The sequence below is a fragment of the Melanostigma gelatinosum genome (genome assembly GCF_949748355.1).
Source record: "Melanostigma gelatinosum genome assembly, chromosome: 2".
Classification (NCBI taxonomy): domain Eukaryota; kingdom Metazoa; phylum Chordata; class Actinopteri; order Perciformes; family Zoarcidae; genus Melanostigma; species Melanostigma gelatinosum.
Window position 1 is genome coordinate 20,776,109 of NC_136635.1, and position 20,593 is coordinate 20,796,701.

The window sequence follows — 20,593 nt, forward strand, 5'->3', positions numbered from 1 at the left end:
AAAAGTATCCTTAATCAGTTAGGACTAGTTAGAAGTGGAGACATCTTAACGTTGACTTATTATAAGTCAGGCATTGCTAGTTTGAATTCATGAACTTAATCCAAAATCGAATTTATATTTATTTGGAGACCCCGTAAAACTTCATGCGTATTGATTGGAAATATTAAGAATGTGTCATTTTGAGGTGTAATGAGTTATGAGTTGGCCTAGTGTTTTGTGAAGTAAGTAACGTAAATAAATGAATGTTAATCTGGTCAAGATAACATGCGAATAAACCGTTTACCATATTCTTGTTATTCAGTGATCTTTCACAAACTCAATCTGCATTTCATAATAAAGAAAAAAAAAAGAGTGGAATACAATACAGAACAAACGCATTACATCATTTCCCCGACACCTAAGCACTAACAGGAGCAGGTGCGCAGAGCACACCTGAGGGTATTCAACTTAACAGCTGTTTTACAGCCCCACATGCACACAACAAAACCATTCAAAAAGCATCACAGCCATCCAACTCTCAGCTAAATTCCCCATGGCCAAGGAGGCAGAATTGTTATTGCACACCACGCTTTATGTGGTGTGAAGGTAGTGGCTGGCTAACGATAATGTTTCCTGCAAAGCTGATTTCAAGTGGTCCATAGTTGTTTAACAAGTCTTCTGAGGCAGTTTCTCATATATTTGATATTTCTCCTTAAGTGTGAGGATCTCACCAAAGCATAAAGTCACTGGAAGTCTGTTTTTTTGGGAGTTGAGATTTGATGGATTATTGTGTTCAACAAAGTTGATGACCTGCATATTAAAAACAAATTGTCACTAAAAGTGTTTCTGTCATATAGAGGGGTTTTTTTAGCCAGTAGGTCATCGTCCTGACTAGACCTATAATATGGCTGACATTTTGGCAACCCCATTCCTCTTTTGGTTTTGGTTTCTGTAAGAGTGCCTTCCTTGTTCTGGATTTTCTTTTTAAATTCAAAATGAACTCCGAGATAATTGTATCCATGCTGGAACAACAACTAAAAATACGTGTTGAAATACATTGATACAAACATTACAATTTCGAGAGGATGGTAATTTTAATGATATTAATTCGGCAGATCTTGCAACGTGCGATTGAATATTTTTTATAAAAACATCTGCAAAAGTTGTAGTGGCATTGACTCTCGAGTATTTAAACTTAGTTAAAAACCTTAAAGGAAACATGAAAAAACATTATTAATCTGCAAGAACATTAATTGGGATCAAATACTTTCTCGATGTATTTACTTACGTTGAGCCGATTGGTGATATTATTTTTGAGACACGAGCTGAAGTCTGTGTGGCGGTAGGTAAATTAGCAGTCATTCATCACACCTGCAGCCGGGAGGCAGCAGCGTACACGCGGAGCGTCTAACTTTCCGGAAACTGAGACACGAGGCGAGTAAAACATTTTCCACCGGCTCCTTCTCTTTGTCCATCCACCTCCTGCTGAAGCGACATCCACAGCCACACCATGGCGACTGTTGTAGACACAAAACTATACGACATCCTCGGAGTGTCTCCATCGTCTACTGAGAATGAGCTGAAGAAGGTAATTACACACGAAAGACTGAACAGACTACAGAGTTACATTACGTTTCTGTCTCGAGTTCCAAAGTGTTAAAAATGCTACAATCAGGAAATGCGTTGCTATGCGCAGCTAGGTTAGCTTGGGCTAGCCTGCTAACACGCTAACTGGCCTGGATGCTCATGTGACGATGATGTTGTAACGTTGAACGATTATGGGTTCTGTCAAATCCGGTGTTTGTTTTATCGGAGATACAACCAACACATACCCTGTCATTGTCTTTCTTAAATATGAAACTTACATTATTCATAAGGAAGGTTGAGTTAACTTTGATTGTGACGTTAGCTATTGACCTCACGTTAGCTTTAGCTCAGATGGTTGTCATGTAGTTAGCTAACGTTAAGCCGGTCGAAGGTTCTGGAATGAGGTAACCTAACATTGGTTTGTTCTTCTAACAGTTGGCCACCTGACAGACAAACGTTTGTGTAGTGAGTGTGACAACATTGTTTTTAGTAGCTTTAGCTGACGTTTAACGTGAGTTGAGTATCGATCGTTAGTAAGGTTAACGTACAGTAACGTTACCCTACGCGGTTAATCTTTGACTGGCAACACTACTTGAAGTGGGGCCTGGACGTTTTTCCATCTCAAGCCGGTCTACTACACGTGACACTCAAAATAAAGTTACAATGTTAACGTTTAGTCAGACCTCCGCTAGCATAAACCAGCTAGTTAAACATTACTTGCCATTTTAACCATCTCCTTGTGAGCTAACCCATGAAGTTATAACTAAGGTTTCACGTGGGAGTTCTGTATTTAGCATCTATTTACAGGCTCTTGTTCAACATTATTGACGTTAAGCGAGAGGGCAGACGCTTGTCACTTTGCGGTTATTGTTAGCAATATATGCTAATTAGCACAAGCACGTTTACATTAACGTTAGTCACTTAAAAAGTCGGACATGTTGATGTACCATTTTTTTTTTTTTTGACAATCGTAATTAACTTCTGGGTATAATGTAACGTTAGTTATTAGTACTGAGTAACTGACGTAATACAAGGAAGCTGATAGCCCGTTACTCATAACCATTGGGCTTAAACATCACGTTAATTAACATGTGTAACGCAGTTACAGGTGACGGTGGTGTTTTTGCCAGCTGGAACATCTGGTTTCGTCAGGGAGGCACGTGTGATTGCGCAAACAGTAGATAAAGGTCATTCATATGAATTGGTGTCATAGCAGTGTGTGATTCCAGTAAAGGAGGCATGTCTACAATGATAATGGTATTCGCCAATAAGGCTCCTTCTGTTGTGTACTTCTAGGCTTACCGGAAACTGGCCAAAGAATACCACCCTGACAAGAACCCTAATGCTGGTGACAAGGTAAGACCTGTGTGACCTTCCCCTCCGTTTTGAATTTTGAAATGGGGAGCAAGCAAGAATATGTCAGGCATATGTTTCAGAGTGCTGTGTATGATCGCTGTTGGTTTGAACAAGGCACTTTCTGGAGCTACTCTTCGGGCTATTTTTAATGTGTTAAATTACAAATTTGTGTTTGGAGTGAGGTTTTATAGAACAGAGTTTTGTATGGGTTCTGTCGTCCTGACGGTGGCTTAAATTGTTTTTTTTTTTTTGTGTTATCTGTCTTTTCCAATAAGATTAAAGCATTGATATTATGTTCTGTAACCATTTCTTTTTGTTTTTTTCAACATGCGCTTCAATTTCGTCTGCCCCCTATCATCACAGACCTCCCACAGCTCTACATAATGTTGTTATTAACTTATAATGTAGCTTTTTGGAAAATGGGTGGAAACATTAAGAATTGAGGGCCTCTCTTCCATCGTTTCAGTGCCATTTTCTCTGCAGGGGATCACATTGTTGGCAATAGGACATGTCACCGTAGGAGAACTAGCCTGGAGGCAGTATTTGTACTGTGGAAAACACTTTCAAACTAACTAATAAAGAGTGCTATCCAGCTCATAGTGTCCAGTGCTAATGTCAGAGAGATGATGATTCAACTCTGCAGTGATGTTGTTGATTGTAGGCATTGTCATCCTGTTGACTGGATTTATTTTGTTTTATTTGAGATTTTTCTGATTTAATCATGTAATGCAATTCTATCTTTACATTTGAAACTTTAATCATTCATGAAAGGACTGGTTCAAATTAGGTTGTGTTATATGTATAAATTGATTCACATTTAGTTTTCAAATTCTTAATAAGTTTACAGATTTACTTGTCTTAATGGTTTCTAACTCCAGGACCTTTTTAAGAGTTTATGGGATGTTGCGTGATGAGGCATGTGATTGTTGTGGAATGACTCCTATGTAAGGATATTGCCACCTGATGCACGCTTTCCCTGGGAATGCAGTCCCTTTTGTTCCCACCAGCGATGAGGTAAAGGATAAATGGTAAATCGTTGCAGGTCCTCAACCGTGGTTCATTTGCTGTCAGACAGCTCTGCTGCTCTGACGGTAGGGATGTTGATAATTAACAGCTTACAGATAATAATCATTTTTGACAAATTAATGCAATCTGTTAAAAGAAAAATGTATATTTATTTTTAGACTCCGAGAAGTGTCTTGTCAATTAAAGGAGAACAGCTGGTCCACCTTAATTGAGCCTCAGCCAGAGTTGTTGCTACCACCTTCACTTTAATCAGTAGGAACCAACAAGGAGTTGTCTCATTGATTCACTGACAAATAACCTGTAAAGTTACACACTGCATAGAGGTTCACAGCTATAAGGTTACTGCTAACTTCATACTCATCGTCACACATACGCTCACTCTCTCTTGTTCAGACACTAGCTAATGTTACACTTTGCTTTCCATACACTGCCTGGCATACTCTGTCTGGGTTTCCTCCACACACAGCAGACAATGTTAAAGCTAAACTATTTGATGCGATGGAGACTTTCTGGGAAAGTGGCTGCATGTGTCCACAACAATACACGTAACACCATGGCTGCTAACTCTCCCAGACAGGTGAACGAGGGACTCTGTTGCCTGTTTGTCACATACACAGCAGCTGGTGGTAAATGATGGATTTAACCAGGTCTGTGCATCGGTTATCATTGCAGCTGGGCGGCTTGTTAGGCGTTTCTACCACAGCACCCCTGCATGCAGGGCACTGATCTTGCCAGTTAATAATCGGCTAAAGAGGGTCCACTATCGGTCAGAAAATAAACCAATCTTACAGTTGAAATTACAACTTGTCACATTTCTTTTTTTTTTTTTTTTGTCCTCTCAAAACGCAGTTCAAAGAAATCAGTTTTGCCTATGAGGTGCTGACCAACCCTGAAAAGAAGGAACTTTATGACCGCTATGGAGAGCAAGGCTTGCGGGAAGGAGGTGGGGGTGGCCCGGGGATGGACGACATCTTCTCCCACATCTTTGGCGGTGGACTTTTTGGATTCATGGGAGGCCAGGGGGGTCGTGCAAGGAATGGAGGTCGGAGGAGAGGAGAGGACATGGTCCATCCACTCAAGTAAGACTAAGATTGTCCACTCGTGTATCTGCTAATTGAGTTCAATGCTCTTTATGTGCAAAATGCTTTTCTATTGGATTTAGTTAAAAAGTCCTTGGTGTCCACTACAAGCCAATGTTGTACTGTCTTTTATGTCACTTAGCAGTATCTAAAACCACACTTTTTCTACAGGGTGTCACTGGAGGACGTTTACAACGGGAAGACAACTAAACTTCAACTTAGCAAGAATGTACTGTGTAGCACTTGTAATGGGTAAGTTGTATAACCAACATGGTGTTGATATCTGCTTGATCATGAGGTCTATTGCAGTGTTGATGTTTCTTCTAACATGAATCCACTTCTGGGTGTGTCTGCGTGCAGGCAGGGAGGCAAGACGGGCGCTGTTCAAAAATGTACCTCGTGTAGGGGGCGTGGCATGCGCATCATGATCAGACAGCTGGCCCCAGGAATGGTCCAACAGATGCAGTCTGTGTGTACCGATTGTAACGGAGAAGGTAAGTGATCTGAAGTGAGATCTAGCATGTAGTCTGTGTATTACTGTGGCCTGGCCTGCACACATCCCTCACTGTGTCTCATTTAACCAACTCCAGGTGAAGTTATCAGCGAGAAGGACCGCTGTAAAAAATGTGAGGGGAAGAAAGTGGTGAAAGAGGTGAAGATTCTGGAGGTACACGTCGATAAAGGCATGAAGCACGGCCAGAAAATTACCTTCGGAGGGGAGGCTGACCAGGCACCTGGCGTCGAGCCGGGGGATATAGTCCTCGTCCTGCAGGAGAAAGAGAACGAAGTAGGAGGGCCTGTCCTGTTTCCCATATGCACTCAGCCATACAAGTCAGCCACTCATTATTTCCTGTCCATGAAAAGGTGACAACTGTGTATATAGCTGTATAGGAGTGGATTTGTTTCTTTAATATACATCAAAAAAATCCCAAAGAACTGTCTGGTAAAGGTTCATCGTGTTGCATGACGTCTACAAAAATAAGTGTCTATATCTTGGATTCATAAAAAAAGTGTCAACGTTCCTGTAGGATTTTTATTTTCCAAGTCCGTTTTGTGTAAAACCTTTATTACAATCGATGAATATAGTTCAACAATTCTCAAAAGCTGCTTCACAGTAAAAGCCAAACTCAACTGAGATCACAAACGCCGTAGTTCCAGCATGCTTTCTGACAGCTGTTGTCTGCTATTCTGAAGCTTTGCTTTGTCCCTTTGATGCGTTAAGCTTGGTCTTTGTGGTTGTTATTGTTTTATTCCTCATTCCTGCTAAAGCACTTTAAGAAACGTGTGCATAACCTGCCTTAGATTTAGAGGGGCAAGACATTCTTCTGTCTTGGCACGACGACTTGAGAGCAATGCTGCTGTTTTGGTAGTATTTGGTATTTTGTGTGACAGATTGTGAAACAAAGTCAAAATAGGCTACTTGTCTGTCAAGAGAACCCTCCCAACATGACTTGGATAAGAGATGGCAGGTTTGTCCTGTAGAATAAACTACATTGGGAAGCAGTGGGAGGAGAGCCTTCGGCAGAGTTTTCACAGCTTGTATCGTACATGTTAGCTCCAATAAGCTAGCTTAGGACAATACAACCGACAGGTGACGCATCTATTATCCCTGTTCTGCCTTCCTAGTTTCTTTATACGCAGTGTTTAAGGGAGTGCTAATGTAGTGTATTTAATCTTTTTAAGAAGTCAGTGTAACTGCTTTGAGTCTGAAAAGTCACGCATGGTCTCACATGTGTTGAATAACCCAAATGTATACTTTTTTTTTTTTTTTGAGTGTGCATAAGCAGTTATATTACAAATCAGATTTTCCTCATGCAGGTCAGGAAAATATGACTTGTTTACAATTCCTGCGACTGGGTTACAGCGTCCAGTGAGCCGTTTGGCACTGTCCAGCTGGTGGTGCTTCAAACCTCTCCACTGTCTGAGTGCTAAGACACCAGATTGTCTTGACAGTGGGGAGCTGTCAGAGCTGTGTGTTGTACAATCTTAAGACATGGAATAACTTGAGTGGATACCTGCATGATGAATGTTGGCCAACCTATAGTAGCCCAGCACTCATGATTTCAGATGCAACATAAGTTTCAAAGAACTTTTTGCAATTTTCTAGCTGTTGTTGGTCCAGACGTCCCCTCGTAAATATTTGTTTTTGTGATGGCGTTTTAACTTTGCACGACACAAAACGGGACATTAGTCAAATCGGCAACAGCTGAGGGCGGGTCCACCAACACATCTTGACTGAGTGGTCTAGCGCCTCAGGCCTGAGCCTGAGCCACGCTACGAAATGCCCTCACGCACCCACTTCAGTATGAAGATCGTTCCTCTATGAAGAGGAAAAGACTGACCGCTCACTTCATCACGGAGGAGTGGAGATTCATAGTCCGTGCTGTAGACACGCCCCCTCCAAGAGTCACACAGACACACATCTGGTGCCACCCTTTCCCCAGATAATTTCGATAAATTCTCATCTTTATGAAAATAAATACCTTAAATATTGTGGTTTTCATGTAGGACTATAGCCTAAAGTGATTTGCTTTAAGTGTTCTTGAAGTTATTTTAATCAATAAATGGAAAGCAAAGTTATATATGTCCAACCCCCCCCCCCCCCCCCCTTCTTTGCTGATCCAAAAAATTATCCGAACAGTGAGTTTTGTGAGCCGTTGCACCCCTATTATATGATAATGCTGAACTCTCATTTCACTCTGTTGTCTTTGCAATGCTGCTTTTCACCAGCAGATGCTGTCTGTTTGACTGGATTGTGTGAACACTGGTCAGTTATTCAATTCCTTTGTCCTCGGAACTAACGATACAATGGAGATTTGTTAGACATTGACAAATGGCCCATAATGTTGGTGTGAAAAAGGTCATCAGCTTGTATTTGTAACGCTCTCTTCCTCTGCTTTCAGACATTCAGGCGAGACGGCAACGACCTGTTCATGAACCACAAGCTCGGGCTGGTGGAGGCGCTGTGCGGCTTCCAGTTTATGCTCAAACACTTGGACGAAAGACAGATTGTTGTGAAGTACCCCGCTGGCAAAGTCATTGAACCAGGTTAACCCTTAATAATTATCAATCCAATGTACACATGATGTATTAATAAGGTAAAAGCTTAGTTACACTAACGTGCCCTCACACCAAAGCACACATTTATTGCCGTATTGCCAAAACGTTTGTGTGAAGAGTTTCTTCTCCATGCATCACTACAGCAAAGTCATGGGTGGCTAGATTCTACTCGCATCGGGCAGAGTTCAGAATGAAAATGATGACGCACTGGGTTCCCGCTGAGAGCCGAATACAACAAGGAGGCACCCTTTAGGAGGCACTAAGCAGCTCCAGGGGTGCTGGACTTGGGTGCCTTTAGTCAAGGACACATCAATGGTAGTTGATAAATGAGGGGCGAGCGAAGGCAACATCCTCAGTGGACTTCTGGAAAGACTGTCAGAAGTTACCAGTCGAACACGTCTCTCTTCCCTCTTCTCCCCCAAAGCGATGGAGGGTGTCGAACGCTTGCAGTCATAGGCTTCTGTTGTCCACTTGTATGCCTGTACACGTAGGACTACACACCTGAAATCGGATGTGGAATCGGCTGTAATATAGTTTGCTGCATCTGTGGCATTTCATAACAGCCCGTTGTGAATGAACCGTGGTTTACAACATGCTGTCTTTTCCAGGCTCAGTCAGGGTGGTGCGAGGAGAGGGCATGCCACAGTACCGAAACCCCTTTGAGAAGGGAGATCTGTACGTCAAGTTCGATGTCCAGTTCCCCGACAACAACTGGATCAGCCCTGAGAAACTTGTGGTATGACGCGTTACTCCTTTTACTTAAATGTCTATCGTCGTCTTCATTCTTTGATTCATTGCAGTGAATATTTAAACATTCAGAACAGACTATTTTTAATCATTTAAGTGTCGGTTTTAAGCAAAATGTTAGTGGTTTCGGCTTCTCAATGATATTTTCTTGCTTTCTTAGTCGTCTGTGATAGTGAACGGAACATGGTTAATTTGATATCACTGCATTTGACACCGCTGTTAGAAAACACTGAAGACTTACTGGCCCCGTTACAGCTGCATCACGATGATTGTTTTCCTCGTGTAGGAGCTGGAGGACATGCTGCCCTCACGGTCGGAGCCGCCCATCATCACGGCGGACACGGAGGAGGTCGACCTGCAGGACTATGACGTCAGCCAGAGCTCGACGTCGGGTAGCCGCAGAGAGGCCTACAACGACAGCTCCGACGAAGAGGGCGGCCACCACGGGCCGGGGGTTCAGTGTGCCCACCAGTAGTCTCTCTCTCTCACACACACACACACACACACACACACACGTTCTACTTGGGGAGAAAATGCAAGAGTTGCAAAGTAAACAAGGAGGTAGGTCAGACTGAAGAGGCTCGGTAGTTCTTCAGACACGGATCAAATAAACATATTGAATTATGGCTCCTGGAGTTGTTGGTTAATGTTATTGTGTGCTGGGATTATTTTGATCTTTGTCTGAAGAACTCTCACTGGGGCAGCCAGAGACTTATTACACTGCACCTGAAACAGATTTAGACACTTTAAACTGCAACTTCAGGTAGAAGTCATATAATGTATTTAAGATGTATCTAAACAAATGGTTATCCCGGTGAACACCAGTAGGACTCTGATCTGGTGTTCAAGGTGAACTCCACCCCCCCCCCCCCCCTCATCTCCTCCGTCACCCCCCCCCCCCCCAAGTGGGAACTCCAGATAAGTCGAAGAAAGGAATGTTTCTTGTTTGCTGAGTGTGTGTGACTTGCATTTTGTTTTCATAGTATTTACAAAAATTCATTTAAGAACTAACCAATGTGCATACACAGACAAAGCAGCTGGGCAATGTGACGTGCAGATCCTCGGACTCGTAGGAATTGTTTCTGATTTTTACAGCTTTATTTTCTTTGTAGGTTTTTACTTGTTTATTTTTTTCGTTGCTTTATATTTTAAATAAAACAGAAAAATTGGTTATTGTGTATATCATTGGACTGGTTGTTGGCAAGCTTCATCAGCTGCTGTGTTCAAAGCTGTGATTTTAAAAAAATAAATGAAAGTGAAGATGAAAATCTTAGAGCCTGTATCTGTGCAGACCATGTGCATGTAAAAGGCTTTGGTTCCTGCACTTATGAAACATCAAATAAAGCAGCACACTTCTTACGAAAATGTCTATAAAGTTGTTGAATAAATTGTTGAAATATCATGTGGCGTCACCTGCTTTGTTTTATTCTCATGAACAATCACGAACATGTAAATGCCCTTAGTTGTATGTTGCTCTGACACTTCGGCTGTCACCAACACACAATAGGAGTTGCATAGAGTTTGGATTGTGTTGCTCAAAGCATTACACTGGAAAATAATCAACTTCCTTTCCTCAAGCAATGAGTCACTGACCAGAGCTAATCCACACTTAGTGTCGGCGTGAGTCATCAACTGTTCTCAGAAATGGTTGTTGACGGCAAACGCCATCTGACCCAAATGCCTTGACGCTCATTTTAGAATCTCTCCGAGGTTTCCATCATCAGTCATTCACCCCAGAAAGGTGAATGAGATCACACCTTTTGTTGGCGCGGCAGGTCTTTTCTTAAAGCGGTGTGTATTTCACACTTGGGTGGGTGATGCTAATCTAGTCATGACAGCTGTGTTGCTGACGGCCCGGACTGAAAAGCGCTGTGTCGACTGTGACGTCGGTTCTCGAGAAAGAGGCAACGTCATATGCACTGACGAACGTGTTCTGCATTGAGCAATTCGAGTTAATGCTGACTGTTGACTGATATGTGTATATATATATATAATATACACGATGTAGAAGTCGGCTTTAGCTGGATGCTAACAAGCAGGAGAAATTAGCTAGCATAATTGACGTACGCTACTAATATCCGTAGGAATGCCAGTCTTGCAAGCTCCCGCTATATCATGACCACATTTTCGATGTAAATGTGATTCTTCAAACGTTTCGAAATGTGCCTGATAAACCCAAAATGAAACTATAACGTTGTGGTGTCTTATGTGCGTTCATAAACGCCTTTTTCGTTAGAGGGTGTACCGGCGCCGTGGCTTAGTTGGTTAAAGCGCCTGTCTAGTAAACAGGAGATCCTGGGTTCGAATCCCAGCGGTGCCTTTTGAACGGTTTCTCCTCGCGTATAAGTTCCTGACATATATTGACAGACAGTGAGTATATCCATCACTAATAAACATGCTATTTTATTTTCTCGAGACACAGGCTCCGTGGCTTGTGTGAAAAATGACAAAATTGAAAGTACTTTGCCAGAGGGGGTTGTAGTACACCCATCTGGCCACATGGGGGTGTCAGCGAGACTGCCTACTGAACCAAGAATCCGTCAGACTACAATGGAGGGCTTGGGTGAAGAAAATCATGAAGCAACCGTATTTTAGATGTACTCTTCATTTCCACAAGCAAACGCCGTCTCTGCTGTAATCTACACTTCAGGCCGATGTCTACAGTTTCTATACAACTGTTTGTTACATTCAATCCGGGAGTGAGGAGCGAAGAAAACATAAAAACAAAGAATAATCAGGACCACTTTGTCCTGTTAGATGCGGCAAGCTGAACACAGAGGGGCCCACCATCAGAGCGGAAGTTAGATTGATATGTCTTCAAAATACAAAAACCGATTACTTTAGTCTGTATACATTTGCACCATGCAATTTTGTGACCTAAAGCTAAAAGGACCAAATCCTTCATAACTGATATCAAACTTTTACAACTGCAAGATATCCGTCAAGTGAAGTGTTCGACCTTTGTCGCTGGCAACAAACCTTCCTTTATTACATTTCCTTACGTTTTTTTTTCACCATTGATTTGTAAACACTTATGCACTTTGACATTTTGCCTTTGTGATGATGTTTTTTATATTTTCTTTTCAATGCTATTGATTTTCCACATGATGATATCCATGCAGATGTGCAAAGCAGGTCAAACCCGTCCACATAGACTGAGAACTGTGCATCTGAACACATCTGTTGTCGATTATTGTCACCATTTATTATAGTAACGTTAGCCTGATGTAAATCAGTCAGGGTATATTTTAGGGTATATTTACCGTAATAAGCTACATAGATTCATCACACTAACCTGTGTGGAGGTTCAGTTGATGAGAAAACACCTGGATATGAGTTCCCATAAAAGTATGTAGCTACTCAAAATGTTATCTTAATTGCGAATGTTTGAAGTTTCTCAATGTGCTACGTTGATGATTACGTGTGGCTTTTATTTTGAAGACGTCAACCGGAAATCGCGTAGTTCACCGCAGCGCTTGACCCTGGTGTCTTGGCTACCGCTGCAAAGGACACAATGCCTTTCCACGGTGCGGAGGACCTTTTGGTGTGTGTCTGAGAGCTGCAAACAGATGCGGGAGCTTCGCTGGAGGACACACATGTCGAGCAAACCGCGGACATTGTGTCCGACATGAAAGCAGCTGGTCCCCGCCGGACCATGGGACTGACGGAGCTGCTGCTCGGACTGCTGTGGTTCCGCTCCGCTCTGCTCCGTGCAGGTGAGCAAACAACAATGCATCTACAGGGCTGTAATCTTTGAAATGGAAATCTGTGCACACATTGTGTTTATTTACCAGTGCTGTATGGTTGTGTGCCAGACATTCAAATCACCAAGGAATCTGAGTGAGTGGATTGAGTGTATGTTGGTGGTTCTTATCACCATTGAAGCTCTTATAGTTTAAAACGCTTCTAACATCACTACCGTTGTATATCACTGACTACCACAGCAGAGCACTCTCATTAAACCTGGTGTCCACACCCGGACAGGAGTGGATGTTGTTGTGCTCGCTGCTCCCTCCTGTGTCACTCCGCTAAAGAGTGATGTGATGGTGAAGACAACAGTGTTTTCATTGTTGTGATCGGATGGAGGTAGAATACGAGGATGTCGTCCTCTGCGGGTATTGATCTGTGGTGGGTAAACGATCAGGGTTTGCGTGGAAACATGGATGCTCTTTCACAAATGTGATGCTGCTATCGGCATTACATCACTGCCTCTCTGCAGACACCCCCGCCCCCCCCCCCCCTTCCCTGTTATCATATCCTGTACTTTATTTGGCATGAAAATAAAGGATGAAGGCTGACGGTGGGATGAGTGTTGGGGGCTTTGAAAATATCACACACACACACACACACACACACACACACACACACACACACACACACACACACACACACACACACACACACACACACACACACACACAGAAAAGCCTCTCTCTCTCTCTCTCTCTCTCTCTCTCTCTCTCTCTCTCTCTCTCTCTCTCTCTCTCTCCAGTTGTGAAGCTTTATAGCTGAGGAAGCAGAAAAACCTTATGTTTATGTTCGTGAAGCCAGTATCTCTTAGTTTCACTTTTTTTGTTTTCAGACAAACTTTCAGACATTTTGTTTGTGCAACCAAAAACACGGCTGGAACATTTGAAGGGATTGATTTTGCATCACAGCAACATGAACTCTAAACGCAAAACTTAATCCACCTGTTCGTGCCTCAGGTGCTCCGTACTGTTGTCAGTGGTGGAACTCAATGTACTCTACTACTAGTACTATTTTGAGGCTCTTGTACAGTACTTTTCTGGTTTATGTTATTTTGTATTACACTCCATTCATTTGCAACAGCTATATTTACTCGTTGCCTTTTAAATTTAGTATTTTACCTAAAAATACACGATGAAAACGTGTAACATAATCTAAATAATGTAATTTATTATGATATATCGCTCACATTTTCTGCATGAGTGCTTTTACTTTTGATATTTCAGGTACATTCTGCTGATATTACTTCTGTACTGTTACTTAAAGTTTTGCATGCATGACTTTTACATGTAATGGATTATTTTGTTGTTAAATTAGTATTTATACTGATGTAAAAGGTCTGAATACTTCCACCGCTGACTGATACAATATACATATGCAGTACAACAGAGTATCATTCGTCTGTTGTTGTGATTTACTTTAATTATAGCTGAGTTTATTGAATCAGGTTGAACATACCAGAAGAATAAACAGCACATCAGAGGAGCAAAGAGCAGAGTCTTCAGTTAAGAGAAAAGCCAGAATCGCACCCCGTATTCAGAAACTCAACTACTGCTGTCTCGTAGCCGCAGAGCATGCTGGTCCTTTGAGGCTGCTGTGAGTAGAGAAACTGCTGTTTCTTTTCCTTCACAGTAACTGTTGCTGTGATCTGATTTCAAACTGTTGCCGGACCAGCATTTATGCATAGGTTTGGCAGAAAGTACAGACAGTAGCCCAACCAACTCAAATCCTATTTAGCTTCTGATGCTACACATGACGACGACGATTTGTTTTGGGCAACCCTTGAATTTGGAAGCAGAGGGGAACTGCAGTAGCACTCGTACAGAATGGTCATTACATTTGTAGTTGATCATAGAAAATCAAATGTAAGGCATCTGCTGTAATAATAAAAAAAATACCATCAGACAGCAACATTGTGCAGCTCTACTGCCAGACTGCTTGGTCCAGTGTGTGTGTGTGTGTGTGTGTGTGTGTGTGTGTGTGTGTGTGTGTGTGTGTGTGCGTGTGCTTCGGTAGCCGTGTCTGGGTAGTGGAGATCCATCACTGAGCTCTAAATAATCCCCCCACCCCTCTTTGTTTCCCTCTGCTGACTTAACTGACTCATCAAGAAAGCCTGAAACAAACACACACACACACACACACACACACACACACCACACACAGACATATTCAGCAGAGGTGGGCAGACTCTCTGCTGTGTGTGGATGTTGGATCATCATCGTTAAAGCTAATGTTCTGTCTTTGTGGTTCTGGTTAATTAAGAGGCTTGTTAGACAGCCTCCTCCTGCACGCCTGTCATTCCTGCGGTGGCATTAAGCAGTAAAGAGATGATTTAAAACCAAATGATTCAATATTTACGTCACGATTTCCCTTATTAATGCATCCCTGTCCTCGACATCAAGACGTCCTGTGAGACAAACCTGACACCTTGTACTCATTGGAGAACAAAGAGGACCCATGGCGTGCACTCCAAAGAGTTCGGGCCGTTATTCCCGGTGCTCCTCTTGGCCAGCTCACCGTTGGTCCCTGGAGCGATGGTTCGATGGCAGCGGGCGACGCTGTCGCCTTAGCTGCCGGTTGGACTGCTGCTTCTGCTTTAGGCCCCATGTGGTGATCAGCACAGAGGCACTAAGGTCAATTGTTTTTTTTAAGGAATCGTTTGTTACAGCTTTGATCCGAGACAAAATAGGGGAATCAAATAAAAACCGTATGCGTTTTAGTAGAACTCAGCAGCAGTGTGGCGGAAGCGTTACCGTTCCTGCTACTGGTATGCTAAGGTCATGAGTTGAAAGGAAGGAAGTAATATGTGAGTGTATTCTTGCAGTAGCAGGGTGGATCCTGCTGAGCGTGCAGAATCCTTAGTTCATCATGAATAAAGGAATAGACCATATCTCTCTTGTGAGAGGTTGATGCAGTTTCCCTCTTCAGGGTTCAAGATGATACGGATGCCTTGTGGTTGCGTAAAAGGCGCCGTTAAGAGAAAGGTCTCGGGTTTACAGATACAGTATGTGTGCAAAGTCTGGTGATGTTGTGGAGTTCTCTCGTTCTCAACAAATCCCTTGAAGAGACCAAAACCTGTGTAGCTACCACAAAGCCTGATATATCGTATATTAATCCACACCGGAAAATAGTCCCCCAATGGTCACACTATTTACTCTTGTTTCAGTAACATTGGCCAAATCTACAGCGGCAATCTGTTTGAGTAAATCATTTCGCCTCTTCAAAAATGAAACTGGATATTTGTGAGTAGTTTTCAACGATGTACAACTTCAGTGGGAACAAATAAGCTTGGGTGCAACAGTGTTGAGAGATGGACTAACGCATTGTCAGTTTTGATCTTTTCACGGCATTATACTGTATTATTATATATTATATCATTCATAAAGACCTAACAGTGTGAAATAACAAACACTTCTTCCAGGTCCGTGTTTTGGTGATGACACACAAACATCCACAAAAGGCTTGTAGGACCCGACCTCATTCATATGCGTGTGTTCCCATCCTCCTCTGTGTCTTTGCGACCCAGCAGGCTGCAGTGAGCGGGTGGAGGTCCACACAGAGCGGAGGGGGGTCATCTACAGCCCCTCGTGGCCTTTAAACTACCCCCCCAGAGTCAACTGCAGCTGGCATATCCAGGGAGGCCAGGGAGAGGTCATTACCATCAGGTAGAGCCCCTCACACAGACAGTCTGCGCATGGCATTTGTTGGGGAGGAAGCGCCTGATAACCCCAATCCTCTGCTTCTAGTTTCCGTAATTTTGACGTGACGGAGTCGGGGAGTTGTTTGGGAGACTGGCTCCTGCTGACACCCACCAGGAACGGGGAATCCAGGCTGTGTGGCTCCATGCTGCCTCCGCCCTTCATCTCCACCAGGGGGCGTGTTTGGCTCTATTTCCACTCTAAGGCCAACAGCTCCGGGCAGGCCCAGGGCTTTCGTCTCTCCTACATCAGAGGTAAACTGGAAAAATAATGTGATTTCAAATATAAATACGGAAATCGTCTGTAAAGATGAAGCAAAATGACAAGAGCTTTACATGTGATGGATTCAAATGCCATATTGTCATTTCTACATGCAGTCATTTAGTACACTTACTAAATTGCAATGCCCTCTCAGTCCCTGTGTCTCATCATAGCCGTAGTTATATTCCTGTTATGTTGCATAGAAATGTGTTACAGTGTCACTCGACAGTGTTGGCTCGACCGAGGCTGCTTGCTCAACTCTTTTGTCGGAATGTGACAATATGTGTGTCAGTTTTGGGCCACTATGAGCTGACTTCCAGGTCCATGCTGTGGCCTTGGGGCGAAGCAATACTATAAGCCTATCCCACCCGTACTCTATTATTATATCCATTTTTTTTTTTTTGCTTTACTCTATGAAATTGTGAAAAATGCATGCTGTCACTGGTCTGCATGTTTTCAGGAATCATAGTCTCTTTTTGTGCGGCCCTGCAGATTACAACTGAGGCCTGAGACACTGGATCAGGAATATTATTAACTCAGACAGAGAGTATCAACATGAACAAGTGGGGAGTAAACTAACCCCATTAGGCAGTGATAAGGAAGTGCATTTCTTTATGCAATGTGTATGTATGGGAGGATCTGCAGAGCGTTAACCGCTGGTGTTGCAATCTGCCAACGTATTCTCTCTGTAGGTCACCTGGGTCAGAGCAGCTGTCAGTCGGACGAATTCCTGTGTGGGAACGGGAAGTGTCTTCCTCGCTCCTGGAAGTGCAACGGTCAGGACGAGTGCGGCGACGCCACGGACGAACGCAGCTGCTCCCCCCCTCCCACCGAGGCCCGTCCCGGCCTCTGCCCCCTCGGCTCCCTTGCGTGCACCGAGGCCCAGTCCACCCGCTGCCTGCCGGCCACCCTGCGCTGCAACGGAGCGCGGGACTGTGCCGACGGCACAGACGAGCTGGGTTGCCCCGACACCGCCTGCGGCAAACGCCTGGGCAACTTCTACGGCTCCTTCGCTTCCCCAGATTACTTCCGGGCCAACAGGAGCGCTGTGGCGGAGCTGAGGTGCTCGTGGTCGCTGGACACCCAGGACCCCAAGCCCATCGTGCTGCAGCTGGACCTGCAGCTGGGGCCCGGGGACTCGCTGCATGTCTACGATGGCCTGCTGCAGCATGCAGAGCACCTCTTACAGGTGCTGTCGTATCATAACAACAGGCGCCCGGCGCTGCTCGAGTCCAGTCGGGGACAGATGAGTGTTCTGTACATGGCCCAGCCTCACAGCCCGGGGCATGGCTTCAACGCCACATACCAGGTACTGCAAACTGAAAACGAGTTCCACTGTTTCCAGATGTGAACCATTCATTCATCTCCGTCTCTCACAATTTGCAGTTTAAACCTCCTTCTTTAAGCTTTCTTATATGCTTCAAACGTCTGATTTTGGGTTCCTTTCACCATTTCTCCCCCTTTTCTTATTTGTGTGTTTGAAAGAAGAGTGCCGCTGTTCTGTTGTTGCAGAGACCACAATCAATCAAGCGCTCCCTGTGTCTAGACAGTGACACGTTTCTCCTCTGCCCTCCCAGGTCAAAGGTTACTGTTTCCCCGGCGAGCGTCCCTGTGGCAGCGATCAGGGCTGCTACTCTGAGCGCCAGCGCTGCGACGGCTACTGGCACTGCCCATCCGGCCGCGACGAGGAGGCCTGCCCGACGTGCCCAGACGGGGATTTCCCCTGCGAGGGGGCCGCTGGCGTGTGCTACCCAGCCGCCGAGCGCTGCAACAACCAGAAGAGGTGCCCGGATGGCTCGGACGAGAAGAACTGCTACGACTGCCAACCCGGAAACTTCCACTGCGGGACGAACCTGTGCATCTTTGAGACGTGGCGCTGTGACGGCCAGGAGGACTGCTTGGACGGGAGCGACGAGAGGGGCTGCTTGGCAGCGGTGCCCAGGAAAGTGATCACGGCCGCCCTGATCGGCAGTCTGGTCTGCAGTCTCCTGCTGGTCATTGCCCTCGGCTGTGCCCTCAAGCTCCACTCCCTCAGGAGCAGAGAGTACAGGTGGGGACACGGCCACTCAGTCTATTTCTATAAGCAGCGTTTATCACCGGTCGCCCTCCTTACACTGCTTTTGCAAGTCATGTACTTGTTTTTCATCCTCCATTTCATTTATTCAATGCTTTGTTTCTGAATAAATCTAGTCTCCGCCTATACGTGGGTCCAAAAGCATATTGTCCCACAGTTTGTTGTCACATATTATTGTGGTTGATGGATGGCACAGACTTTGCTGAGCATACTACTAACAAGGTTCCTTAAGTTGTTTTCCTAATCACCTTAAACTCGCTCACTCTCTGTCTTCATCGCTTCAATACTTTCTCCTCCTTCCTCCTCTTCCTCTCCCTCTCTCCCCTGCAGAGCCTTTGAGACTCAGATGACTCGCATGGAGGCAGAGTTTGTCCAGAGGGAGGCCCCCCCTTCGTATGGTCAGTTAATCGCCCAGGGTCTCATCCCTCCGGTGGAGGATTTCCCAGTGTACAACCCCACTCAGGTAGCGCGTTCACACACACACAGTGATTCACTCTGGGAACTATTTTCCTGAATTGTTGAGCATACCGGTGTGGTATCTGTTTTTGAATTTAATTTATGTTTCAGCAATTACTGAAATTTGCTTAGCTTAGCATAAGCACTGGATAATAAGGAAACAATATCCGCGTACCAGCACATCTAAAGATGGTTAATGGACATGTTATATCTTGTGAGAGTTATAGTTTCTCTGGATCTTCCTCTCCTCCAGGCCTCCGTGTTACAGAACCTGCGGCTGGCGATGCGCAGGCAGATCAGACGTCACTCGACACGGCGCTCCACCTCCTCCTCCTCCTCCTCCTCCTCGCGTCGCCGCCTCGGGCATCTGTGGAGTCGCCTGTTCCACGGTGCAGGGCGGACCAGAGGCCACGCCCCTCTGCTCGACTCCCCCGGACCTGCACAGATCGCACTGGGGCTCCACAGCTACCGAACTGTGGGTGTGCAGAGGCCCCGGGCCAGGTCCGGAGCTAGGCGCCGGGATGAGGTTGATTTGGTGGGCATGCCGGGCTACTGTTGCTCAGCCTCCATGGACCCGCAGTCCTGCACGCCAGAGAGCCCTGCATCACCGCTCTCCTCTCAGTCAATGGACAGCCCAGAGGAGGAGGAACTGTCGCCCGTCAGCAGAGAACACAGCAGGGTGACACAGTCTGAGCCCCCCACCCCTGTTCAGAGCGACTCTTCAGAACATAGCGGACCCCCTCCCACTCCCCAGGAAGCCTATGTACCCCCATGCCCCACCAGGGCATCTAGGAAACTGGTCCTGGAGCTTGCTGAAAACCTAAAGGGTGTTTCCTTGAGACGCCACTCCCCCTTGGGGCCATTGTCCCCTATCTCACCCCTTGTGTTTCCCAGCAGCTCCCAGACACCCACAACCCTACCGCACCCTCAGGGGCTCGAGGTGACTTCACCTTCTGAGCCCTCGAAAGCAGAGGACAGCAACAGCCACTTTACCGTGGAAGTGCCAAGCAGGGAAATAAGAGGCAGGGATGAGAGGAGGAGTGTAGGCAAGAGAAGGCTCTCCGGGTTCAGCAGGACCCTCAGCGACGAGGGAGGAGATTCAGGGAGAGAGACAACGCCACGCTGAAGAGTTTAGGAAGATCCTCTGTTGAGCAATATTTGCTCTGCTAAAGTGTCCTTGAAATGTGTCCCCACCAGGTCCAGAGGTGAGACCCGTCCCTCAGCCCACCACATGGAGCAAGTGCAGGAGAATATATAATTAGCTCATGTCTGTTTGAGGGCATGCAGATCTGCATATGCAGTGTTCTGCTAAGATGAATAAAACCAGCGGCGGTAGTGCTTATGGTCTGTGTTATACAGTAAATCTCCTTGTAATACAGGAGCCTAATGTTGACTCCCACAATTAAATGCAAACAGGTCTGTTTGAACGTAAACCCGTCGTGAGCCTGTCCCAGAAAATCAAACTCAATTCTGGCCACTAGTACCAATACAATATTGGCATCGTGCTCTTAAAACGCCAAAGC

At 45.0% G+C, this 20,593-nt stretch overlaps 2 protein-coding genes across 2 annotated transcripts; both read left to right on the top strand.

Annotated features, from left to right (window-relative positions):
- Positions 1-1,453: 1,453 nt before the first annotated feature.
- Positions 1,454-10,236, top strand: dnaja2a (DnaJ heat shock protein family (Hsp40) member A2a). Its single transcript, XM_079285326.1, has 9 exons — positions 1,454-1,567; positions 2,863-2,922; positions 4,798-5,027; positions 5,199-5,279; positions 5,388-5,521; positions 5,618-5,814; positions 7,931-8,075; positions 8,696-8,823; positions 9,121-10,236. Exons 1-9 carry the CDS (start codon positions 1,490-1,492, stop codon positions 9,307-9,309), a joined length of 1,242 nt encoding a protein of 413 aa, XP_079141452.1. The 5' UTR covers positions 1,454-1,489; the 3' UTR covers positions 9,310-10,236.
- Positions 10,237-12,333: 2,097 nt separating this feature from the next.
- lrp3 (low density lipoprotein receptor-related protein 3) lies at positions 12,334-20,196 on the top strand (the record flags this gene model as incomplete). Its single annotated transcript, XM_079286570.1, has 7 exons — positions 12,334-12,550; positions 16,108-16,246; positions 16,328-16,533; positions 17,233-17,849; positions 18,118-18,590; positions 18,945-19,077; positions 19,324-20,196. Exons 1-7 carry the CDS (start codon positions 12,463-12,465, stop codon positions 20,194-20,196), a joined length of 2,529 nt encoding a protein of 842 aa, XP_079142696.1. The 5' UTR covers positions 12,334-12,462.
- Between the last annotated feature and the right edge of the window lie 397 nt (positions 20,197-20,593).

Excerpts from the sequence above, each read along its gene's own strand:
- dnaja2a (XM_079285326.1), top strand. The coding sequence starts at position 1,490 with ATGGCGACTGTTGTAGACACAAAACTATACGACATCCTCGGAGTGTCT. Across the intron at positions 1,568-2,862 it reads CTGAGAATGAGCTGAAGAAG|GCTTACCGGAAACTGGCCAA; the intron begins GTAATTACACAC and ends GTGTACTTCTAG. Across the intron at positions 8,076-8,695 it reads TGGCAAAGTCATTGAACCAG|GCTCAGTCAGGGTGGTGCGA; the intron begins GTTAACCCTTAA and ends TGTCTTTTCCAG.